Below are 20,592 nucleotides of genomic sequence, written 5' to 3' on the forward strand. Positions count from 1 at the left end.
GTTTAGAGATTACTTCTTTGAATGTAGAGCACAAGAGGCAAAGCTCCACCTTAAAGAATCTTGAACAAAACGAAAGAGAAAAAGAGAGAGATGGTGATCTTCGAGCTTAAGGGGTGCAGCGGCGAGTTGGCAGCTCTCGAGGACGGCTAGGCTTCGCTTGTGATGAAGGCACACCTAGGATTAGGGCTTAGAACAAGTATTTATACTTGATGGCCAAGAATTTGGTCTAGGGGTAAGAACGTCAATCCGTTGGGTGAGTTAGTGATCGGGCCGAGTCGTGGGCTTCAGGGAAGGAGCCAAATGCCGGTGCAACAAAGAGGGAAGGACTTTGGCGTGACCTAATGGTCGGTGGCAAGCTTCTCGTGGCTGCCCCGGTTCAAGTCTCCTTGGCCGGATGCTTTTTGGATTTATTATTTCCAAACGACCTCTTCTTGACATGTCTTCATTCTTCAGGTCATATCTTCTGAACGACTTCATGGATTGCTTCGATTCGACTTTGACGTTAATCTTGAACATTCTAGCTTTGCATGCATATTGAAATGTCTCGTTGCCATGATGGGGAAGACCTCGACCGGATGCTAAACTTCTGAAGTATTGGAATTCATCGCCTTTTGATACCTTTAGCTCCAAAACTCTTAAGACCTTCTTGGCACCTAGAATACGTGTTTCTCCTCTTCTTGGCTCTAGAATGCCACCAAATGCTCTCTGAAACATAAGAAATCAATAGCTAAAACGGGTTAAAAGCCGTGTTATCAATTTTGAGGACCATTGTCGATACCAAACCTCAAATCTAGAAAATTAACAAATTAGACACACAATTAGGTTTTGTTTCACAAATAGATGTTGGAACAATATACTAATTAGAAACAATTCAGTTAAATGTAGATAATTTTGTTTAAGGTTAAAAAATAATCAAGTTTTAATTTACTCACGTTTTCTGTTTTACTCAAGTAAATGTAAACCTTTTTTTTTTTTTTTTTTTTTTTTTTTTTTTTTTTTTTACTGCAAACTGAATTTTATTCATGGAAGTAGATCATTACAAAGAAGTTTTTGAAGCCACATTGGCTGAATACCAGAATCAGACTGAAAAACACAAGAGGAATACAATGGAGAAGCCAAATGATGTGCAAGGATATTACACTGTCGGCTTGTGAAAGTAAAAACTAATGATGAGAATTTCGAGGCCCAAAAATCAATATCATGGAGCAGATTAGCAATATCACTACGAGATCTTCTGCCATTGATTGTGTTAATAAGCACCTCACAGTCACCTTCAAAATGAACGCGCCTATAACCTCAAATCCAGGTTTGTTGCATTGCCACAAGGAGAGCCTTTGTTTCCGCCTCAAGGGGTGTGTTAACATGCTCTAAAGTCGAAGATCCCCAAGCTTTAGCACTTCCTTCATGGTCTCTGATGACCCATCCTCCCGAGCTGGCGGTGTTGTTAATGTGAAAGCTTGCATCAAAATTGATTTTAACATATGAAGAAGTCGGTTTTGTCCAACGTTTCGGTGAAGGGTGTGATGGAGTGACAACTTGAGTTGATCGGGACGATCGCCTAGTTCGAGTCCATTCTTTCACTTCTTCCGTTGATTGAGAAACAAGCTTAAGGGGACATTGACTATATTTTTCAAACACAAACTTATTTCTCGCCTTCCAAATTCTCCAAATGATCCAAAAGGGTATTAGTCGTTCTTCCTCGGATAGGTTTTTGTTTGAGAAATTGTCCACAAGGAAGGTTATGCTTTCTTCTGAATCATTCGTAAAAGAATGATTCGCAAGTAACAGAGCATTTAACAGACGCCATATTCTGTGAGCATAAGGACAGGTAAACAAAGCATGATTTATTGATTCTTCTTCATTGGGCATCGCGGACAGTTTGGGTCAATGCTCATGCCTCGTGTGATTAAACGTAAACAAGTTGGTAGAGCCTTTGAAATAGTTCTCCAGAGCATATATTTGATCTTTGGAATAATAGGAAGTTTCCATATTTTATTTTTCAGCTCTATCGATCCATATGGTGTGGCCACCTTGGGTTTAGTATTTGTGGGATCATGCATGAGAAGCCAATAACCTGATCGTACGGTATAATCACTAGATGGAGTGTAATTCCAAACCAATCTATCAGGAATCATTTGGCGAGTGAGGTAGGTTTCCAGAAGGTGGTTTTTATCGAGGGGACTTATTAGACGAGTGATTGCATCCTCTTTCCAATAGCGACACATACCCCTTGTTGAGATGAAATCCGCTAAGGTTCCATTTGTATAAGGATCATTCAAGATAAGTGGTCTAGGCGGGTGCAACGCAACAACATTGTCTTGTTGTAAGCGAATAGATTTGCCATCACCAACTAAAAACCGGCTTCCTTTCTTTATGACGTCTCTTCCAGCAAGTAGAGAAGACCACCCATAAGATTGATATCTTCGCTCTTTAGCATACAAAACAGAACACTCCTTGAAGTATCGTGCTTTCATCACCCGTGCAAAGAGAGAGTTGGGATATTGAATTATCCTCCATACTTGCTTCGCAAGTAAGGCATCATTGAATTTAGCCAAGTCACAGAATCCTAATCCACCTTCTGTTTTTGCATATTGTAACCGCTTCCAAGCAATCCAGGGGATTCCTCTTTTTTTGCATTCTTCTCCCACCAGAAATTCATTAGGAGAGTTTCAATTTCAACAATGATACCCAATGGTAACTTAAAACAGGACATGGCGTAAACTGGCATGGCCATTGCAACTGATTTGAGCATTATCTCTTTTCCAGCTGGTGACAAATGTTTCGCACTCCAACTCGACGTTCGTTTTTTAACTCTTTCAATAATGTAATTGAACATTTCCCCCTTTTTTCGACCAAACTGTTCCGGGAGACCCAAGTATTTTCCCCCTCCACCATGAATTTGAATGCCTAAAACGTTTTTAAGACGGTTCTGAATGACACCATTAATCTTCGAGCCAAAAGTGATCATAGATTTAGCTAAATTTATTTTTTGGCCTGAATAATATTCATAAACGTCAAAGACATCCTTTAGAGCCTGACAATTACGGACATTTGCTTGACAAAAGAAGAGGGAATCATCCACAAATTGTAAATGTGTAACACTTTGTACACCATTTCCAATTTGAATCCCTCTAATGTCTCCATCCTTTACTCTTGATTTTATCAGATGACCTAAAATATCAGCGCAAAGGATAAATAAGTACGGGAACAACGGGTCTCCCTGCCTAATCCCACGTTGAGGTAAGATTGTGCCAATGGGTATCCCATTTACCAGTACCGAATAAGAGACAGAACGAACTGTACCCATTATCCAGCTAATCCATTGCGCATTAAACCCGAAGAGTTTCATTGTTGTCTCCAAGAAGTTCCACTCCACGCGATCATATGCTTTACTGACATCAGTCTTCACAGCCATGTAAGATTGTGAAGTTCTCTTCCGTGCTTTCAGAGCGTGCATCATTTCATGGGCAACCATCACATTGTCATTAACTAGTCTCCCGGAATGAAAGCAGCTTGGGAATCAAATACAATGGCATCAAGGTGTGATTTTAAACGACCAACAAGACATTTGGAAATGATTTTATATAGTACGTTACACAAAGTAATCGGTTGATAATCTAATAGTGTTTGAGGATTGGTTATCTTCGGAATCATACATATATTGGTATGGTTTAGAGAGTTTCGCATGGATGATGTCCGAAAGTAGTGTTTAACCTCTTGAATCACATCTGAACTAACAATATCGCAACATGACTTGTAGAAACGAGCAGTAAGACCATCAGGTCCAGGAGCTTTATCATCACCAATTTGACATATGGCATCAAAGATTTCAGAATCCGTAAAGTCCTTTGTAAGCTCACTATTGATGTGTGGAGTGACCGTTGATTTGAAATTGGCGAAGTCGATGGTAGAAACAGATCTGCCACTACTAGTAAAAACATTTGTAAAAAAGCGTTGAGCATGGTTGTCAATTTCCTGGTTTCCTTTGAACATTCGCCCTTCTTCATTGTAAATAGAAGTGATTCTATTCATTGTAAACCTTGTTTTTGTGCACGCATGGAAGAAACCCGTGTTTCTGTCTCCCTCTTTCATCCAACTGTTTCTGCTTTTCTGTTGCCAATATTTCTCCTCATCATTATAAGCTTTTGTGAGATCTCTCTGTATCTGGGGGATAAGAAGTCGTTCAGCACGTAGGAGACTAGACATTGATCTGTCCAAAGCTGTTTGTAATTGATTGATTCTGATATGTGAGTTCATGTTAGACCTATGTTTCAGGGTGGCCATTGATTGTTTGCAGGTTCTCACTCTATCAAGAATAGTGCTCTTTTGTCCTGGTTTCTCTTTATTCCATCCAACTCTTACATGGTTCTTGAAGTGGGGGATCTCAATCAATCGTTTGTCGAAGCGAAATGGTCTCATTGCAGGGGTACGTGTTTTTTCTAGATCCAGGAGAAGAGGGCGATGGTCTGAACCAGTGAAGTCCAAAAATTATAATTCTGCAAATGGAAAGGAAGCCAATCCCGCAGTTAATAAAGGCTCTATCCAGACAACTCTTAATCGTGTGTGTGTGCCTTTCACCAACCCAAGAGAACCGGTCACCTCTTGAACTTATATCCTCTAAATCACAAGTAGCCACCATTCTTCTAAAATCTCTGAAAGTCCATTCCTCTCGTTGAGGTCCTCCTATTTTTTCAGAGTTTGTTAAAATCTCATTGAAATCCCCAATTAAAATCCATGATTCATTGCGTGTAATTGATAGATTTTCAAAGTGAGTCCAAAGATGGTGTCTTTCACTTTGACATGGATGTCCATACACACAAGACAAATAGAAATTGGTATTATTGATAGAGATGTTTTCATCAATGTGTCGGTCATACTGAAAAAGCTTGGTTAAATGAACATCATTCTTCCACAACAAGGCCAAGCCACCACTATGACCTTGAGGGGGCTGAGTAATTACATGTGGAAATCCTAATACATGTGCTATACTACTTATAAGTTCACACTTGTTTAAAGTTTCAATAAGGAATAAAACATCAAACTTGCATAATTTACATAACTTAACTATGCGCGATTGAGTCAGCGGCGCACCAAGGCCCTGACAGTTCCAGGATCCGACTCTCATGGAGGCATTGGGGGTATCCCCCCCCCCCCCCCCGCGCCTCTGTCCATTAGCGGTTGAGACTCACCAGATGTAGCGAAAGAGACTCTCCTGTCCTTCTTACGCAAATGTCCCAACACAGCAGATTCCTCTGCAGCCTCTGCTTGGTTGTAAAGTGCTTCGAAACTGACTCTCTTTCTCTTTACAAAAGCAAAGCCCTGAGTCACATTGTCCGAGACTTCTTCAAGGAGTCCAGCCTCACGTTGTTGCAGCAATGACTCACGGAGTGTCTTAGCATGAAGATAGCGCAACCTTTCAGCCGTTAACTCTGTGTCTTCAAAGGCACTTGCAAGGTCAGATGGAACAGAGTCAGAGGGAGAACCTTGATTAAAAGCAGTTGCAGATTGTCTCTGGAGTCCCGGAATCAAAGTAGCCATGTCCACACTTGGCAATGAATTTGCCTCTGACATCTCTTGTTCATCATGGTCCTGATCCGGGTTGTTGTCATCATGTCCATTGTCTCCATTGGCAGCATTGTCATCGTCGAAAGTTAAAGTACACTCCTTAGCATCATGTTTGAGAGAACCACATTTGGTACAAAAATTCCTTAACCGTTCAAAACGAAACTTGATGATGGTGTTCTCATCAGCATTGAAACGGAAGTTCCTTTGAAAACGAAGCGGGTTATCTAGATTCCAAGCCAATTTAACTCTCACAAAACCCATTTGGTATGAGTTCTCATCGAAATCCACATCCAAGACATAACCCAATCTGTTACCCACAGCCCTAGCCATTGCATTGCTTAAGTAAAGTAAGGGGATACCTTGGATTTGAACCCAGAAAGGGATTATCTTCATTTCGTTTTCAGTGATGTTTGGAAACCATCTGTGGATAGACAGCATCCAATCATTGAAAGACACCGGTCCGCGTCGCAAGACCAAATTCATTACTTCTTCAGAGCGAAACTTGAATTGAACTTTTCCAGGGCTAATGATTCGTCCAACACAGGAATCAGGAAAGCCCCATACCCTTGGCATATGTCCAATCAAAGCCCGAAGGTTTTGCTTACGTTGATTCATAGTAGTAACGATCAAAGAGAAGCGGTTGACTGAAACCGCCTGTGACACAAATTCCGGTAAAAATGCAATTGGGTGATCATCTATGCCCAAATCAAGGTCCTGAACAGATTTTCGCAGGAAATCACTCATGGTTTTTCGCAGTATGAAAGTAGAAAGGGGGGATTGTGAAAGAAAGAAGAAGAGGCAGTGATCGAAGGGATTATATAGAGACATCCAAGGCTGTTTCGGTTGACGGTTAACTCCCGACAACAAGGGAGAAACATAACTGCCAATCAGTTTTGGCAGAAGGAAACCGCCAATCAGTTTTGGCAGAAGGAACCCGTCATTAGAGTTTCTAGAAACGGAAACACGAAATTTTATGGTCAGATAACTGCCTCGCCGAGGAGGAAACAAAAGGCGACGTTCGCCAAAAAAATCGCTCTTCCAGAGTTTGAAATGTTCTCACTCAAGTAAACGTAAACCAATTAACAAATTTAGAAACTAAAATAAATAACAAACAATCAATTTGCTTATGTCATCAACTTAAAAACCAAAAACACAATTATTATCATGATCCAAATCAGTCAAACAATTTCACAAGTTCAAAGATTATTCAATCAGTGAACCAAATCATATTTTATGTTAATCCTAATAAGATAAATAACAAAGCACACAAGTAATTTTTATTCATGTTCTATAAAACCAAAGACACAATAATGATATTGATCGATATCAATCATACAATTTTTCACAAGTTCAGTTATACTCAAATAACACAATCAATTTTCCACATCTCATCTATATAAAAACCAATGATGAAATTTATAATCCATCACCAAATTCAGTTATACAATTTGACAAGTTCTTATATTTATCAATTTGTGAAGCAAATTCTGTCATACTCAAGTTAAAAACACCAAGCACACAATCACTTTGCTAATCTCTTATATATATATATATAAGAGAGACATTCACACATACCACAACGTTCTAGCTGGTCTGTTTGCATGAAGAACCGACATCAATCTCCTTGCTTCTTGAGCTAGCAAGGCTTCAATGGACATTTGACCAAGGTTACCCCTTCCACGGCCACATTCATGTCCCATAAATGCAGCCCAAATTCTTCCTCTTCAAAGGTAACCACCACCAATTCCACGGCCATATCCACGGCCACCACCACGGCCATCTCCTCCACAACCGTTATCACGTCCACCATTACCACGACCATTAGCACGTCCACCGAATCTAGAACCATCGTTAAGATTCATCTTGCACTAGATACATCAAAAAAACAAGAATAGTTAGTACGGCAAAAAGAAAGAAAAACTGTAAAGTCAAAAATCTTTGGTTAAACTAATGAAAAAATATTACTGACTTTTTTTTACATCTAGGGTTTCTATAAAATATCACAAACTCGTTAAAAAGTCGATATTAAAAATCTGAGGTTTCAAAAATTATACAGCTTAAAACAAAACCACACACAAGATTTATCAGGAAAAAAGAAAGAAGATCGAACTTTAAAATCAAAAAGAAGAAAACCACGGGTTACCTTGAAGTTGAAGAAGTAGAAGGCTTAGTAAACGTCGGAGATGGAGTGATGACGAGAGAGACAGATCGTTAATATTGGATCGAGAGGTTACGAGTCTGTTCGAGAGAGAGCAATCGAGCGTCAGAGATGGAGAGAATATGATCGAGGACACAAAGACTGTGATGAAGCTAGAAAGTAGTAGATTTGAGAGAGAAGCGAGTAAATCGCCGGTGTGGGGAGAGAGATCTCGAGAGATCGAGACACATGCAAGATCGCCATAAGAGAGAAGTGAGAAGAGAGTAAAATCTAGTTAGGGTTTACAAAGAAACGGGTTGAATCGTTTCCGCTTCCTCGAGACGAATAATATTAATGAGGCATTCGAGATTATTTTTTAAATTTTTAAAACTTTGCTACAATATTTTGTATCCAAATATGGGTAAACGTAAGTAGAAGTTTCTAACGGGCCGACCCACATCTATCTGGGCCGGCCCGCAATGGACATTAGTTTTGATGGACCAAGACGGGCCGGTCCGCTAGGACCGCAAGCAAAGAAACTATGTCCAAGCATGTCCCGGTAAGTCCGACGAGTTTGCGGACTGACCCGTGGACTAGTTTTATATTTAAAATAAAACTATAAATACATTTTACATACTAATTTAAAATACTTTATAAATAGTTTTGTAAATATTAAAAATTTTAAAATTGAATGTTTTCACATTTTTACATATTTTATATATTATAATTTCATAATTAATGAAAAATATTTATGTTTGCAAATTATTTATTTATTTTATTAACCATTTATATATTACATTTATATAGTCCGAGGACCGACCCGCAAATCATTTTTATTAATACATTTATAGTCTTACAAATGATTTAGAAATGTTTCATTAATTGATCTTTCATAAGATAAAAACCATAATGATGAGAGTTTAAATACACAACCTAAAGATTAAAATGACATTGCAATTATAATTAATTAATCAGATAGAAGCCTCTCCTACAAGTAGAGTCTTTCCTCTTTTTCTCATTCGTCAACACTTAGTGTAAAACATGACTCCATAACTTAAATGCACTATTTAATTTGAGCTTAAAACATAAACCAATGATGAGGCCCACCCTGGCCGGATAATCTCATTCCTGGTTGGATCTTCATTCCATCACTATTACTACATTATTATGTTGCTACTGCTACAAAAATTCTGTCGCCGCATCTATTAATTCCGCCGTACACACTTAAACTGTCGCAAATGGTAGCTACTTATTACTCAGTTATAAACTCGAAAAATGGTAACCAAGGGTTCTTGCCGGCGATTCACCCCAGAACTCGATTTGCATCTTATTCTTCTTCTCCGTCGGGAACAAAACAATGTCAGCTAGTCAGAGCTCCAAATCTGATGCCAACAACAACAAGATGAGTTTCGAGCAGGGAAGTTATGGACATTCGAGCTGGGGTCTGTGAGAGTCGAAACTTGCACAATCGAAATTGTATTTAGAGTTTCTTCAAAGAACAGATCTTTGCAAGACTCTCAAAGAACAACAGAATTATTTGATTACCGCGGACGGTGTTCTAGATATTATTGTTGAAAAGATGATGATTTGATCGTACAAGTGTTTTGAGAAATAGAAAATAAGTGTTTTGCCTTCAAAGCTAGAGCGTATTGATAGCCTTAAGTTGAGAGCGGTTTTGTGTGTGTCCTTCTCTGGGTTTCTTGAGGCGCTTTATATAAGATTTTGATAGACCGCCCTCGCGATATTCTCGGAAGATTTTCATTTATCTGTAAGTCGGCAACAGAGGATCTTTGCTAAATGGAGATTTTCCTTATTCTTGGGGGGCTTCGAGAAAACTTCCGGATTTGATGATATCCTCCAAGATTATTCATTATCATCTCTTAAGAATTTCATTTGAAGTTCCGAAGGAAAAAATTCGAGGTTTGCTTTCTCTCCTCTGATCTTGATTTCCTTTATATTCTTTTTTTTCCGGCGAAGCTCCGTCGTCTCTTAGGTTTGTTTTGATTTTCCCAGTTAGAAATTTATGTTTTCGGCTGTCGTCTCGTCAAAACTCCTGCGCCGATCATGAGTCTCTCTGATTCTACTGACTCCATGCACCGAGATGACCTCCCTTCGATCCATAAAAGGAGAATGGTTTGGAGCTCTTCTGAAGATGCCGAGCCGAGTTCAAGTCACCACGGTGATGCGGCTTCGTCGTCTAATGCGCTTGAAGAGCCGAGCCCTTTCATGGCCCGGGAAGACACTGTTGCTGATATAGCTCGGGAACTCGATCATCTAGAGGATCACAAGCCATCTCTTGTTCGAAGGCTTCATGTTCCAATTGCTGACGAGTCTGGAACGTCCAATTGATGGGATGTGCCCGAACCTTTGTTCCCTCAGGTGAAGGTCGAGGATGATCTTTTCTTCAGGCCGAACGAGGCCGAGGGCATCTTTCAGGTGGCCGAGCGGATTGCGATGTGCAAAGCTGACAAAGGGAAAAAGAAAAAGAAAAAGAAAAAGAAACAGGTTATGCCCGACCCGCCTGGTTCAACTCTTTGCATTGAGCAGTCGCTTCGGGATCTGGCTTCTCGGTTTGACTTTGGCGAAGATGTTATCCTGCGTCTTCCGACCCCGAGCGAAAGAGTCGATAACCCTCCGGAGGGTTTCTTCGCCCTCAACGAGAGGTTTTTCTACCATTGTTTCCTCTGGTTCCCGATCCCGAGGTTGATTTTGGAATACGTGACTTCCTACCAGATCGCGCTTTCCCAGATCACTACTCGTTCCCTAAGGCATCTCGTCGGGATTATAGTGAGGAACTACGAGACGTGGAATGAGATCACGCTCACACACTTGAGAAACTATTTGGAGATTTGCCGAGTTCCCAAGTCCGTGGTGGATAGATACTACATTTCCCCGGCAAAGGATCAGAAAATCATCTAGGGGTTTCCTAGCAAGGACGAGAAGGTGGCTCTCGACGATGTCAGCGTTCCTTAAGATTTAATCGGGAAGATTTTGACGAGATGGGGCATTCTTGGTAGTTAGACATTGGCGTCTAACTTGTTTAAGTGTTTCTTTTTGCAGCTCCTTCCATTCGATTTCTCGAGCCGTGTCCCGACGACATCGTTTCTATTCACGGAGAGCTATCTGCTCGGCGGTGCAATTGGCTGGATCACTTTTCCAGGGTTAGAGTCGAACGAGCCCTAAAGTTAAGCTGCGTTGTATCTTGCACTTCTAGTTCGGAGTCTTCGGATCATCAATTTTCTCACTTCGTCGAGATGCAGTCAACCAAAGTTACTCTAAGGGAGGTTTCCGCGAAGAAGAAAGAAGATAAGGAGAGGCATTTGGCAGAGGAGAAGCGTCTCGCCGAGGCGGGAGTGATCTCACCGCGGGCTCCCCCAGACGCGACTCAAGACAGGGAAGCTATTCCCAAGGTGACAGTGCCAACTGCGTGGGGTCTACGGGTTGATGAGTTTTGTGATGGTGGTTTGCAGGCAATTGACAAGAGCATGATCCTAAAGAAAATGTGAGTTCTCGTGTTTTCAAACCTCATCTCCTAATAAAGATTTTTGTTTTCCTTGAGGACAAGCGAAGATCTAAGTCGGGGGGAGTTGATATGTTGCGATTTTGGTGTCTTAGGTCCCTTAGTTTTGAGTCGTTTGTCGTGTCATAGTCCGTCTTTTGTGTCTATTCGGTTGTGTCTTGAGTCATTTGCAGGTTTTAGGTGTTTAAGGGGGACACAGATGCTTTCGAGACTTATCGAGCTCATTTGGACCAGAAACGATAGCAGGAGTCGAGAAACCGGAGTCAGGAACATTGGATCGATCAATCCTATCACTAGAACGATCGATCCAGTGTTCATCATCGAAGATAAATCATCTGCGAGGATGGGATCGATCGATCCCAACTCTCAAACGTTGAAGAATCTCACCCGCCAGCTCGGGATCGATCGATCCCAGGTGGGGATCGGTCGCTCCACCTCTGGATCAGTCGATCCACCACTGGATCTGTCGATCCAGCTTCCTGACGACTGGTTTCGGTTTTCCTTAACAAGACTGATTTTCTATTTTCTGTAATTGGGTATAAAAACCCCAGAATCCTAATTTTATTTCTACGTTTTCTTTTACGCTTCTTTTTTGCAAGTTTTGGAGAGCTTTCCTTTGTAAGCACATTTGGGATTAGAGATTCATTCCTTCTTGGCAATTTGGAGAAGATTTCTGAACCTTTATCTCATTTATTCAATTTGAATTAAGTTTTCTTTCATATCTCTTTGTGTTGTTCATTTTTCTATGAGTGAGTAGTCTCTTAATTTTGTGTTAGGGTTCTAAGTAGGGGATTCAATGAATTGATGGTTTGATTGTTGTTTGGAGTTCTTAATCTTTAACTTCTTTGATTCATATGTTCTTAATGTTAGAATAGGATTGATCACCCTGTTTTAGAACTTAGGTTTTTCTATGCATCAAAAATGTTCGAAAGAATGCTTGAACCAATGTGAATTGAGCAATGTATTTCTAGCCAGCGAGAGTTGATGTTAGAATGCATTGTGAACCTAATGAACCTAATTCTAATGCGAATTTGACTACAAAATTACAAATGAAAGTTTAGTAGTTAAGCAGTCAAATTTAGTGATTAATATCTTGAGAGAGAATTAGTCTAAACTTGTGTTCAGTTCAAGAACGGTTCTTTATGCTGAATTACTTGTTTATTATTTCCATTAATCATTGAATTCTAAAATACCCTATTGCCCAATGCTTTTTATCATGTAAATCAAATCGTTTCTTTTCTTGCATTTTAATTTACAATCTGAAAACCAAACAAACAACCTCTTCGCTTTAGCTAAGAACGAGTCTTGGAAAATTCTTAGAGTATCTTTGGTCCTTTGGTTCGACCTCAAATATTCTACTTAACGGTTAGTTATTTTGGGTAATTACTCGATCAATCAGACACCGTGAATGAAGAAGATCAGAGCTCCTTCCTGAGCATCGCGCTTTTTGTCATTCACATAGTAAATCCTAACAGAAGCCATAAACTGCCGCACTAGCTCAGGATACAAATCGTACTGCCTAAAACCAATGGTTCCCACACCTATGTCATCTAGCAATCCTAAAATAGATTTTTCTATCTGCAAACGTTACATCAAACTGAAATCCGTAACCCGAGTTGGCGAAATTTCCACATTCCAGGCATTGTAAAACATAGTATCATAATCATCCAAATCTGGAGAAAAAGGTGATTGATATAGTCACCTTTTGTGAATTCTCTGTTGATATCCTTATCCCAAACTCTTTGGGAAGCAATCCTCTCATTAGGCAATTTTGGTCATGGAAATAGAAAAATAGGAGGTTGAGGAGCTGCAGCCGACTATTCCGGTGGTGGAAGACGAGCGCCGGCTGTGGTGGAGATTGCGTTACCTAAGGATTTAGGATTAGTTTCTAGTCTAAAGCATTTTTATTTACTGTTACTGATATTCATTTCCGTATTTTCTTTGGTGTTTTCAGGTGTATGACCCGTAGCAAAGGCTCATCACATCTAGTACACTAGATATCGGAAGGTTTGAAAGAGAGAACAAGAAAAAGAAACAGTTAGCGGTTCAGAGAGAAGCTGAGATGGCTAATGTTGTTGATGATGATGGACTCCAATTTGAAGGAGAACATCATGGAGTGTTTCAGGATCCACTACCTCCTAATGGAAATCTTCCTACAGATGGTGGACACGCTGTCCGTGCAGCTGCTACTAATGATGCCCGTGCAGCTGCGTTGAATGCTAGGCATGTGCCTGCTCGGCAAACTCTGAGAGATCATGATGCTCCCAATATTGACTTTTTCAGAGACAGGAACCAACACCTCCCTATCAACAGGAATGATTTTGAGATCAAGACCGGGTTGTTGGCTCTTGTGAAACAGAATCAGTTTTTCGTTCATTCCTCTGAGAATCATGTCTATCACTTGGATAATTTTGAAGATATTTGTAGGATAACGAGAATGAATGGAGTGCCAGATGACATTATCAAATGTAGACTGTTTATATTCTCTTTGGCAGACAACGCCCACCGCTGGTTGAAGTCACTGGATCCTATAAATCTGAGAAGTTGGGAAGACTACAAAGCTGCGTTTTTGGGACAGTATTTCACGCAGTCCAGGACCGCTATCCTGAGGAATAAGATCAGTAGCTTCCAACAGGGAGGCACAGAGTCATTCCCTGAAGCTTGGGAGAGGTTTAAGGACTACTACAGGGAGTGTCCTCATCATGGATTTTCACGGGCTACATTGATCAGCACTTTCTATCAGGGAGTTGACAAGGCCTACAAGATGGCATTAGACACTGCAAGCAATGGTGACTTCATGACCAAAACTGAGACTGAGGCTACAAAGCTGATTAAGAACCTTGCAGCTAGCAACATCAACCACAATGTTGACTATGACAGGTCGAATAGAGGTGGAGGAGGAGAATTGAAACAGCTTGCTGAGTTGTCAGTTAAGGTTGAGCAACTTCTGAGGAGAGATCAAAAAGTTATCAATTTTTGTGAGGATTCCAGCAAAGGTATGGTGCATCAAGAGTACAGTGGAGATTGTTCTGAAGATCTACAGGCAGAGATGAACTTTGTGAATGGGTATGGAAACTATCAGAATAGAGGGTTCAACCAGAACTAAAGGAACCGTCACAACCTTTCTTACAGGAGTACTAATGTTGAAAATCCTCAGGATCAGGTATATCCAACTCAGGCAGGCTCACAAGGTCCAAAATTTCAGCCCAACGGATTTCAGAATAAAGGGAACTATCAGGGATAATTCCAACCTCCAGCAGGTACCGGTCATGCGTCTTCATCTGGAGATAATGATGATGTAGCAGATTCTTGAAGGTCTGAAGAAGAATGCTGCTGACATCAATGTAAAAGTGGATAGCATGTACAATGATCTCAATGTAAAGTTCGCAACACTATCCTCACATGTCAAGACTCTGGAGAATCAGGTCTCTCAGGTTGTTTCTGCCTCTATGCGACCAGCTGGTGCTCATTCTGGAAAAGTCGAACCCAAGGGAAAAGAACAATGTTATGCTATTATGATCTAGGAAGAGCCTAGAGAGATTGATGTCGCCAAACAGGTGGAAACTAATGCTGTTGTGGTTGAGACGCTTGTGGAGGACAAGATTGTAGAAGATGATGAACCTTTATCTGAGGAGCCGCCACCTTATGTCCCTAAGCTACCATTTCCAGGCCGTGAGAGACAGATTCAGAGCAGAAAGAGTTTGCACGTTTTGATGAGATCATGAAACTGTTGTATGTTAGACTCCCTTTCTTACAGTTTGTTCTTCATGTTCTAAGCTACAGAAGTTACTTGAAGGATATTTTGTCCAACAAGAGGAGCATTGAGGTAGGGGTTAAACTGATTTCCAAAGGAGAAGAGTACGCTCTTCTAGTGGAGTCTCAGAGACAGCAGAAGGAAGCTCAGCTCACTGATGTAGTAGAGGTTTTAGCAGGGAAAGAGATGGTCAGCACTTGTAGTGCAATCCCTCCAGCTACTATTCCTGAAAAACTCGGTGATCCAGGGAGTTTTGTTTTACCTTGCCGGATTGGAAAGTCTGCGTTTGAGAGATGTCTTTGTGATTTGGGAGCTGGAGTTAATTTGATGCCTCTTTCTATGTCAAAACGTCTAGGCATCACCAATTTCAAGCCGTCAAGGATCTCTTTGATTCTAGCAGATCGCTCTGTGCGATTTCCAGTGGGTTTGGCGGAGAATGTGCATGTTAGAGTTGGAGATTTTTACATTCCCACTGATTTTGTTGTCCTTGAACTTGATAAGGAACCACATGATCCTCTCACTCTTGGTAGGCCATTCCTAAACACAGTTGGAGCTATAATTGATGTGAGAAGAAGCACAATCAACCTGCAGATTGGGGACTTTGCTTTGGAGTTTGATATGAAAGGCACAAGGAAAAATCCCACTATTGAAGGTCATGCATTTTCTGTAGACACAAATGATGAGCCTGGTGCTGAATGTGCAAAGGATTGCATTGAGTTGAGTGATGTCGAGGAAGTCCTGGATGGAGACACAAAAGATGCTCATGTAACCTTGATACCACTACAGCGTGTAGGAGACACCATCGAGTATAAGGTGCAGAGTAAGGGTACCTCGAAACCTTTTTCCAAAGCCAGGAGCATTCTCACTTTGGAGTGGAAAGAGAAAGGTAGAAAAGCTGTGAAAAGAGTTGTTGGTAAGGTTCTAAGGATGAAGTTGACTGATTGGCGACCTTGTTTCGGAGCAAGTTCCCGCACTCGTGCCCATTGATTCACAAGAATCCGGTCAAGCTAACGACCTTAAGCAAGCGCTTCTTGGGAGGCAACCCACAAGGTATTGTACATACTTTCTTTTCCTTCTTTCATTTTCTTTGATTTTGGTTTGTTTCGCTCTTATGTGGAGTTTAGACTTATCGACTCAACAGTCGATAGTCTCTGTATTTGACGATGGTGTGAGATTATTTTTGAGTGCAGAAACCCGCCAGGTTGGGATCGGTCGATCCCAGCATTGGATCGATCCATCCAGAAGCATACGTCGGAGCTCAAAAATGTCTGCAGAATGGGATTGATCGATCCCAGCACTGGATTGATCGATCCAGAAGCATACTTCGGAGCTCAAAAATGTCTGCCATAATGGGATCGGTCGATCCCATCACTAGATCGATCGATCCGGTCGTGCCGTCGAAAAAAAAAAAAAAAAAATCAAACTGATTCGATTTTCTGCTGCTGAACCTAGTGGAGCTTCCACCTCACAGCCACCACTAGAGCACTCTCCAGGCCATCGCTTAGGCAGGAGCAGGAGACAGCCGGGAGAGAAGAGCTCTAGCGAGATCCCCACCCACCACCGTTGAGTAGCGCTGTAACTCACACTCTTCCCTTGTTATTCATCTTTATTTTGATTTTTATTGTGTCTGTGCGGAAGCTTTCCTTTGAACTGTTTTCACACCGAGTCGGTGTGAAGCAAGTCGGGGGGAGGTTGCCACTTGTCTACTAATCTAGTTTGTTGTTTTGTTTTGCTTTTTCTTGAGTCATTTTGTTTTATCGAGTCAAAATCGTGTCTTTTATTGAGTCAAAATGCTGTTTGAGAACTGTGATCTTTTCTTAGGGAATTGCACCATGTTTGATTTGATTGCCTTGGGACCATTTTACCACCATTCGATAACTTGGAATGTCACGAAAATCCATCACTAGATCGCTTAATAATAATCCCTATCTCTTTGAAATTTGGATGAAAGGAGCTTTCTCTTATCTATTTGAACTTAATCTGGACTTAATCTATCTCACTTAGGGGTTTGAGAATCATGTAACCGATCATACATTCAGAGTTTTCTTTGCATCATTTTAACTCTGAATGGCTAGACTCATTTTTAGTCTAGTACCACACATGTCCCCCCACCCATTGTTTGAAACCTCATGCATTCTTATGTGTTCATTATGATATGCATCTATGTGCGAAAACTACGGAGTATACGGACCGACATAGCTTTCCTTTTGCTAGGATAGTGAGTTGTAGTTTGCTGGTTGTTCAGATGTGATAATATTTAGCCATTATGGTTTTGAGGTTGTACATTTGTTGTATTCATGGGTATGTGATGTTACATTGGTTGAGTTTTTCCTGATGCAGAATTTTGTGAGACACCGGTTCCACTCCCCCGCTTATAAAAAAAAAAAAGATATGAAAAAATAATAATAATAATAAAAAAGGAAAAATGAAAATAAAAAGAAAGAGCAGGAAAGGAGATCAAGGAACCGGAAATGTCGAGTTATTATTGGTTATATTGTTAAGCATCATAGAAACTCATTGATTTGATTGGGATAGTATGTGTTGGTTGGTTTGATCCGAACTTAAGGGAAGCTATGTACCACCTAATTGGTTTGTGTCTCACCGTGATTTCGTATAATGACATGCATCCGTTTATACAGTTTGAGAACCCGAAACACTCTGAGCCACCATAGATTAGCCCTTTTTGACCAAGCCCATAACGTGTTTGATACCCCCTTTGTGAGAGTACACGCCTCTGCTAATGAATGTTAAAAGGTTAAGTTCTTTGATTTTGAAAGTTCTTTTAGATCTCGGGATTTAATTATGTAGCTACGGTTATGGCGAAGTACAGTTTAGTACGGGTTGATGAGTTTTGTGATGGTCGTTTGCAGGCAATTGACAAGAGCATGATCCCAAAGAAAATGTGAGTTCTCGTGTTTTCAAACCTCATCTCCTGATAAAGATTTTTGTTTTCCTTGAGGATAAGCAAAGATCTAAGTCGGGGGGAGTTGATATGTTGCGTTTTTGGTGTCTTAGGTCCCTTAGTTTTGAGTCGTTTGTCGTGTCATAGTCCGTCTTTTGTATCTATTCGGTTCTGTCTTGATTCATTTGCAGGTTTTAGGTGTTTAAGCGGGACACAGATGCTTTCGAGACTTATCGGGCTCATTTGGACCAGAAACGATAGAAGGAGTCGAGAAACCAGAGTCAGCAACATTGGATCGATCGATCCCATCACTAGAACGATCGATCCAGGGTTCATCATCGAAGACAAATCATCTGCCAGGATGGGATCGATCGATCCCAACTCTCAAACGTTGAAGAATCTCACCCGCCAGCTCGGGATCGATCGATCCCATGTGGGGATCGGTCGCTCCACCTCTGGATCAGTCGATCCACCTCTGGATCGGTCGATCCAGCTTCCTGATGACTGGTTTTGGTATTCTTTAACCGGACTGATTTTCTATTTTCTGTAATTGGGTCTAAAAACCCCAAAAACCTAGTTTTATTTCTACGTTTTCTTTTACGCTTCTTTTCTGCAACTTTTGGAGAGCTTTCCTTTGTAAGCACATTTGGGATTAGAGATTCATTCCTTCTTGACAATTTGGAGAAGATTTATGAACCTTTATCTCATTTATTCAATTTGAATTATGTTTTTTTTCATATCTCTTTGTGTTGTTCATTTTTCTATGAGTGAGTAGTCTCTTAATTGTGTGTTAGGGTTCTAAGTAGGGGATTCAATGAATTGATGGTTTGATTGTTGTTTGGAGTTCTTAATCTTTAAGTTCTTTGATTCATATGTTCTTAATGTTAGAATAGGATTGATCACCCTGTTTTAGAACTTAGGTTTTTCTATGCATCAAAAATGTTCGAAAGAATGCTTGAACAAATGTGAATTGAGCAATGTATTTCTAGCCAGCGAGAGTTGATGTTAGAATGCATTGTGAACCTAATGAACCTAATTCTAATGCGAATTTGACTACAAAATTACAAATGAAAGTTTAGTAGTTAAGTAGTCAAATTTAGTGATTAATATCTTGAGAGAGAATTAGTCTAAACTTGTGTTCATGTTCGAGAACGGTTCTTTATGCTGAATTACTTGTTTATTATTTTCCATTAATCATTGAATTCTAAAATACCCTATTGCCCAATGCTTTTTATCATGTAAATCTAATCGTTTCTTTTCTTGCATTTTAATTTACAATCTGAAAACCAAACAAACAACCTCTTCGCTTTAGCTAAGAACGAGTCTTGGAAATTCTTAGAGTATCTTTGGTCCTTGTGGTTCGACCTTGAATATTCTACTTAACGGTTAGTTATTTTGGGTAATTACTCGAGCAATCAGACACCGTGAATGAAGAAGATCAGAGCTCCTTCCTGAGCATCGCGCTTTTTGTCATTCACATAGTAAATCCTAATAGAAGCCATAAACTACCGCACTAGCTCAGGATACAAATCGTACTGCCTAAAACCAATTGTTCCCACACCTATGTCATCTAGCAATCCTAAAATAGATTTTTCTATCTGCAAACGTTGCATCAAACTGAAATCCGTAACCCGAGTTGGCGAAATTTCCACATTCCAGGCATTGTAAAACATAGTATCATAATCATCCAAATCTGGAGAAAAGGGTGATTGATATAGTCACCTTTTGTGAATTCTCTGTGGATATCCTTATCCCAAACTCTTTGGGAAGCAATCCTCTCATTAGGCAATTTTGGTCATGGAAATAAAATAATAGGAGGTTGAGGAGCTGCAGCCGACTATTCCGGTGGTGGAGGACGAGCACCGGCTGTGGTGGAGATGCTCCGACGAGGATGAGCGCGGAGGAGGAAGATGGGCCGACGCTCTTCCTTGCCTTTTTTTCTATCCATCCATATTGTAGATCGAAGAAATGGAGACTTGGAGGAGGTAGAGGATGAAAATCTAATAGATTTAGAGCCTGAAATCATAAGAAATGATGAAGAATCAGAGATTCTAGAGAAGATTTAGTGAGTTCGGCGATTTGGAGATAAGTGAAATGAAGAAGATGAAGTTTTAGGTTAAATTGACTTACTTGGAATATGACGGTGTCGATCGACTCCATCGTGGTTGGTAGACAGCAATTTTGTTTTTTTGTTTTTTTTTGTTTTTTTTTTGTTTTTTGAATAAAATCCTAAGTTAAAACCAAATGAATGAAATAATAAAAAAGAAAAATAGTTACTAGTGAGTTGTCTTCCACTAAGTGCTTGTTTATAGTCAATAGCTTGACTCTGTAGTTGCTTAATCAACAGGTGGGTTCTGGAGATCAAATGGCTCTTTTGTTGGAATCTCGGCTTCAGCCCAGTAGTGTTTGACTCTTTGTCCATTCACAGCAAATGATTTTCCATTGTTGCCTATAAAAATTACGATTCCATATGCCCTAATGATAAGTAGGTTTTTTAGGCCTACTTATATGCTGAAGGGTGTGAGGTTCAGTTCAATTCCCCTACAAACAGTAACATGTCGACGCAGCTATGGGGGGTGTCAATCCAGTCCACTGTTTATTGCTAGCAATCGAGATGTGTACCGAAACAATTAAGTCAAGCCAGATTATAGAGATGGTTGGTTTCTAGTAACGATCCTAGGTCAGGATTCAAACAAGTAAAAATAAGAACTTTA

General features: G+C 40.4%; 1 protein-coding gene and 5 pseudogenes across 6 annotated transcripts; 3 read left to right on the forward strand and 3 right to left on the reverse strand.

Annotated features, from left to right (window-relative positions):
• Window positions 1-1,026: 1,026 nt before the first annotated feature.
• On the reverse strand, window positions 1,027-6,309 carry AT3G31317 (annotated as a pseudogene; the record flags this gene model as incomplete). The annotated part of the gene is made up of 1 exon: window positions 1,027-6,309.
• Window positions 6,310-9,832: 3,523 nt separating this feature from the next.
• AT3G31320 lies at window positions 9,833-11,208 on the forward strand (annotated as a pseudogene; the record flags this gene model as incomplete). The annotated part of the gene is made up of 4 exons: window positions 9,833-10,015; window positions 10,082-10,489; window positions 10,763-10,863; window positions 10,917-11,208.
• A 1,409-nt stretch (window positions 11,209-12,617) lies between these two features.
• Window positions 12,618-12,984, reverse strand: AT3G31330 (annotated as a pseudogene; the record flags this gene model as incomplete). Its single annotated transcript has 2 exons — window positions 12,618-12,800; window positions 12,925-12,984.
• A 300-nt stretch (window positions 12,985-13,284) lies between these two features.
• AT3G31340 lies at window positions 13,285-15,963 on the forward strand (annotated as a pseudogene; the record flags this gene model as incomplete). Its single annotated transcript has 1 exon — window positions 13,285-15,963.
• Window positions 15,964-17,792: 1,829 nt separating this feature from the next.
• On the forward strand, window positions 17,793-18,428 carry AT3G31350 (uncharacterized protein; the record flags this gene model as incomplete). Its single annotated transcript, NM_113998.2, has 3 exons — window positions 17,793-17,878; window positions 17,936-17,991; window positions 18,070-18,428. The coding sequence occupies 3 exons, from the start codon at window positions 17,793-17,795 to the stop codon at window positions 18,426-18,428; spliced, it is 501 nt and encodes a 166-aa protein (NP_189718.2).
• Window positions 18,429-19,296: 868 nt separating this feature from the next.
• On the reverse strand, window positions 19,297-20,013 carry AT3G31355 (annotated as a pseudogene; the record flags this gene model as incomplete). Its single annotated transcript has 1 exon — window positions 19,297-20,013.
• Between the last annotated feature and the right edge of the window lie 579 nt (window positions 20,014-20,592).

This window comes from Arabidopsis thaliana, chromosome 3 (genome assembly GCF_000001735.4).
Source record: "Arabidopsis thaliana chromosome 3, partial sequence".
NCBI classification, from domain to species: domain Eukaryota; kingdom Viridiplantae; phylum Streptophyta; class Magnoliopsida; order Brassicales; family Brassicaceae; genus Arabidopsis; species Arabidopsis thaliana.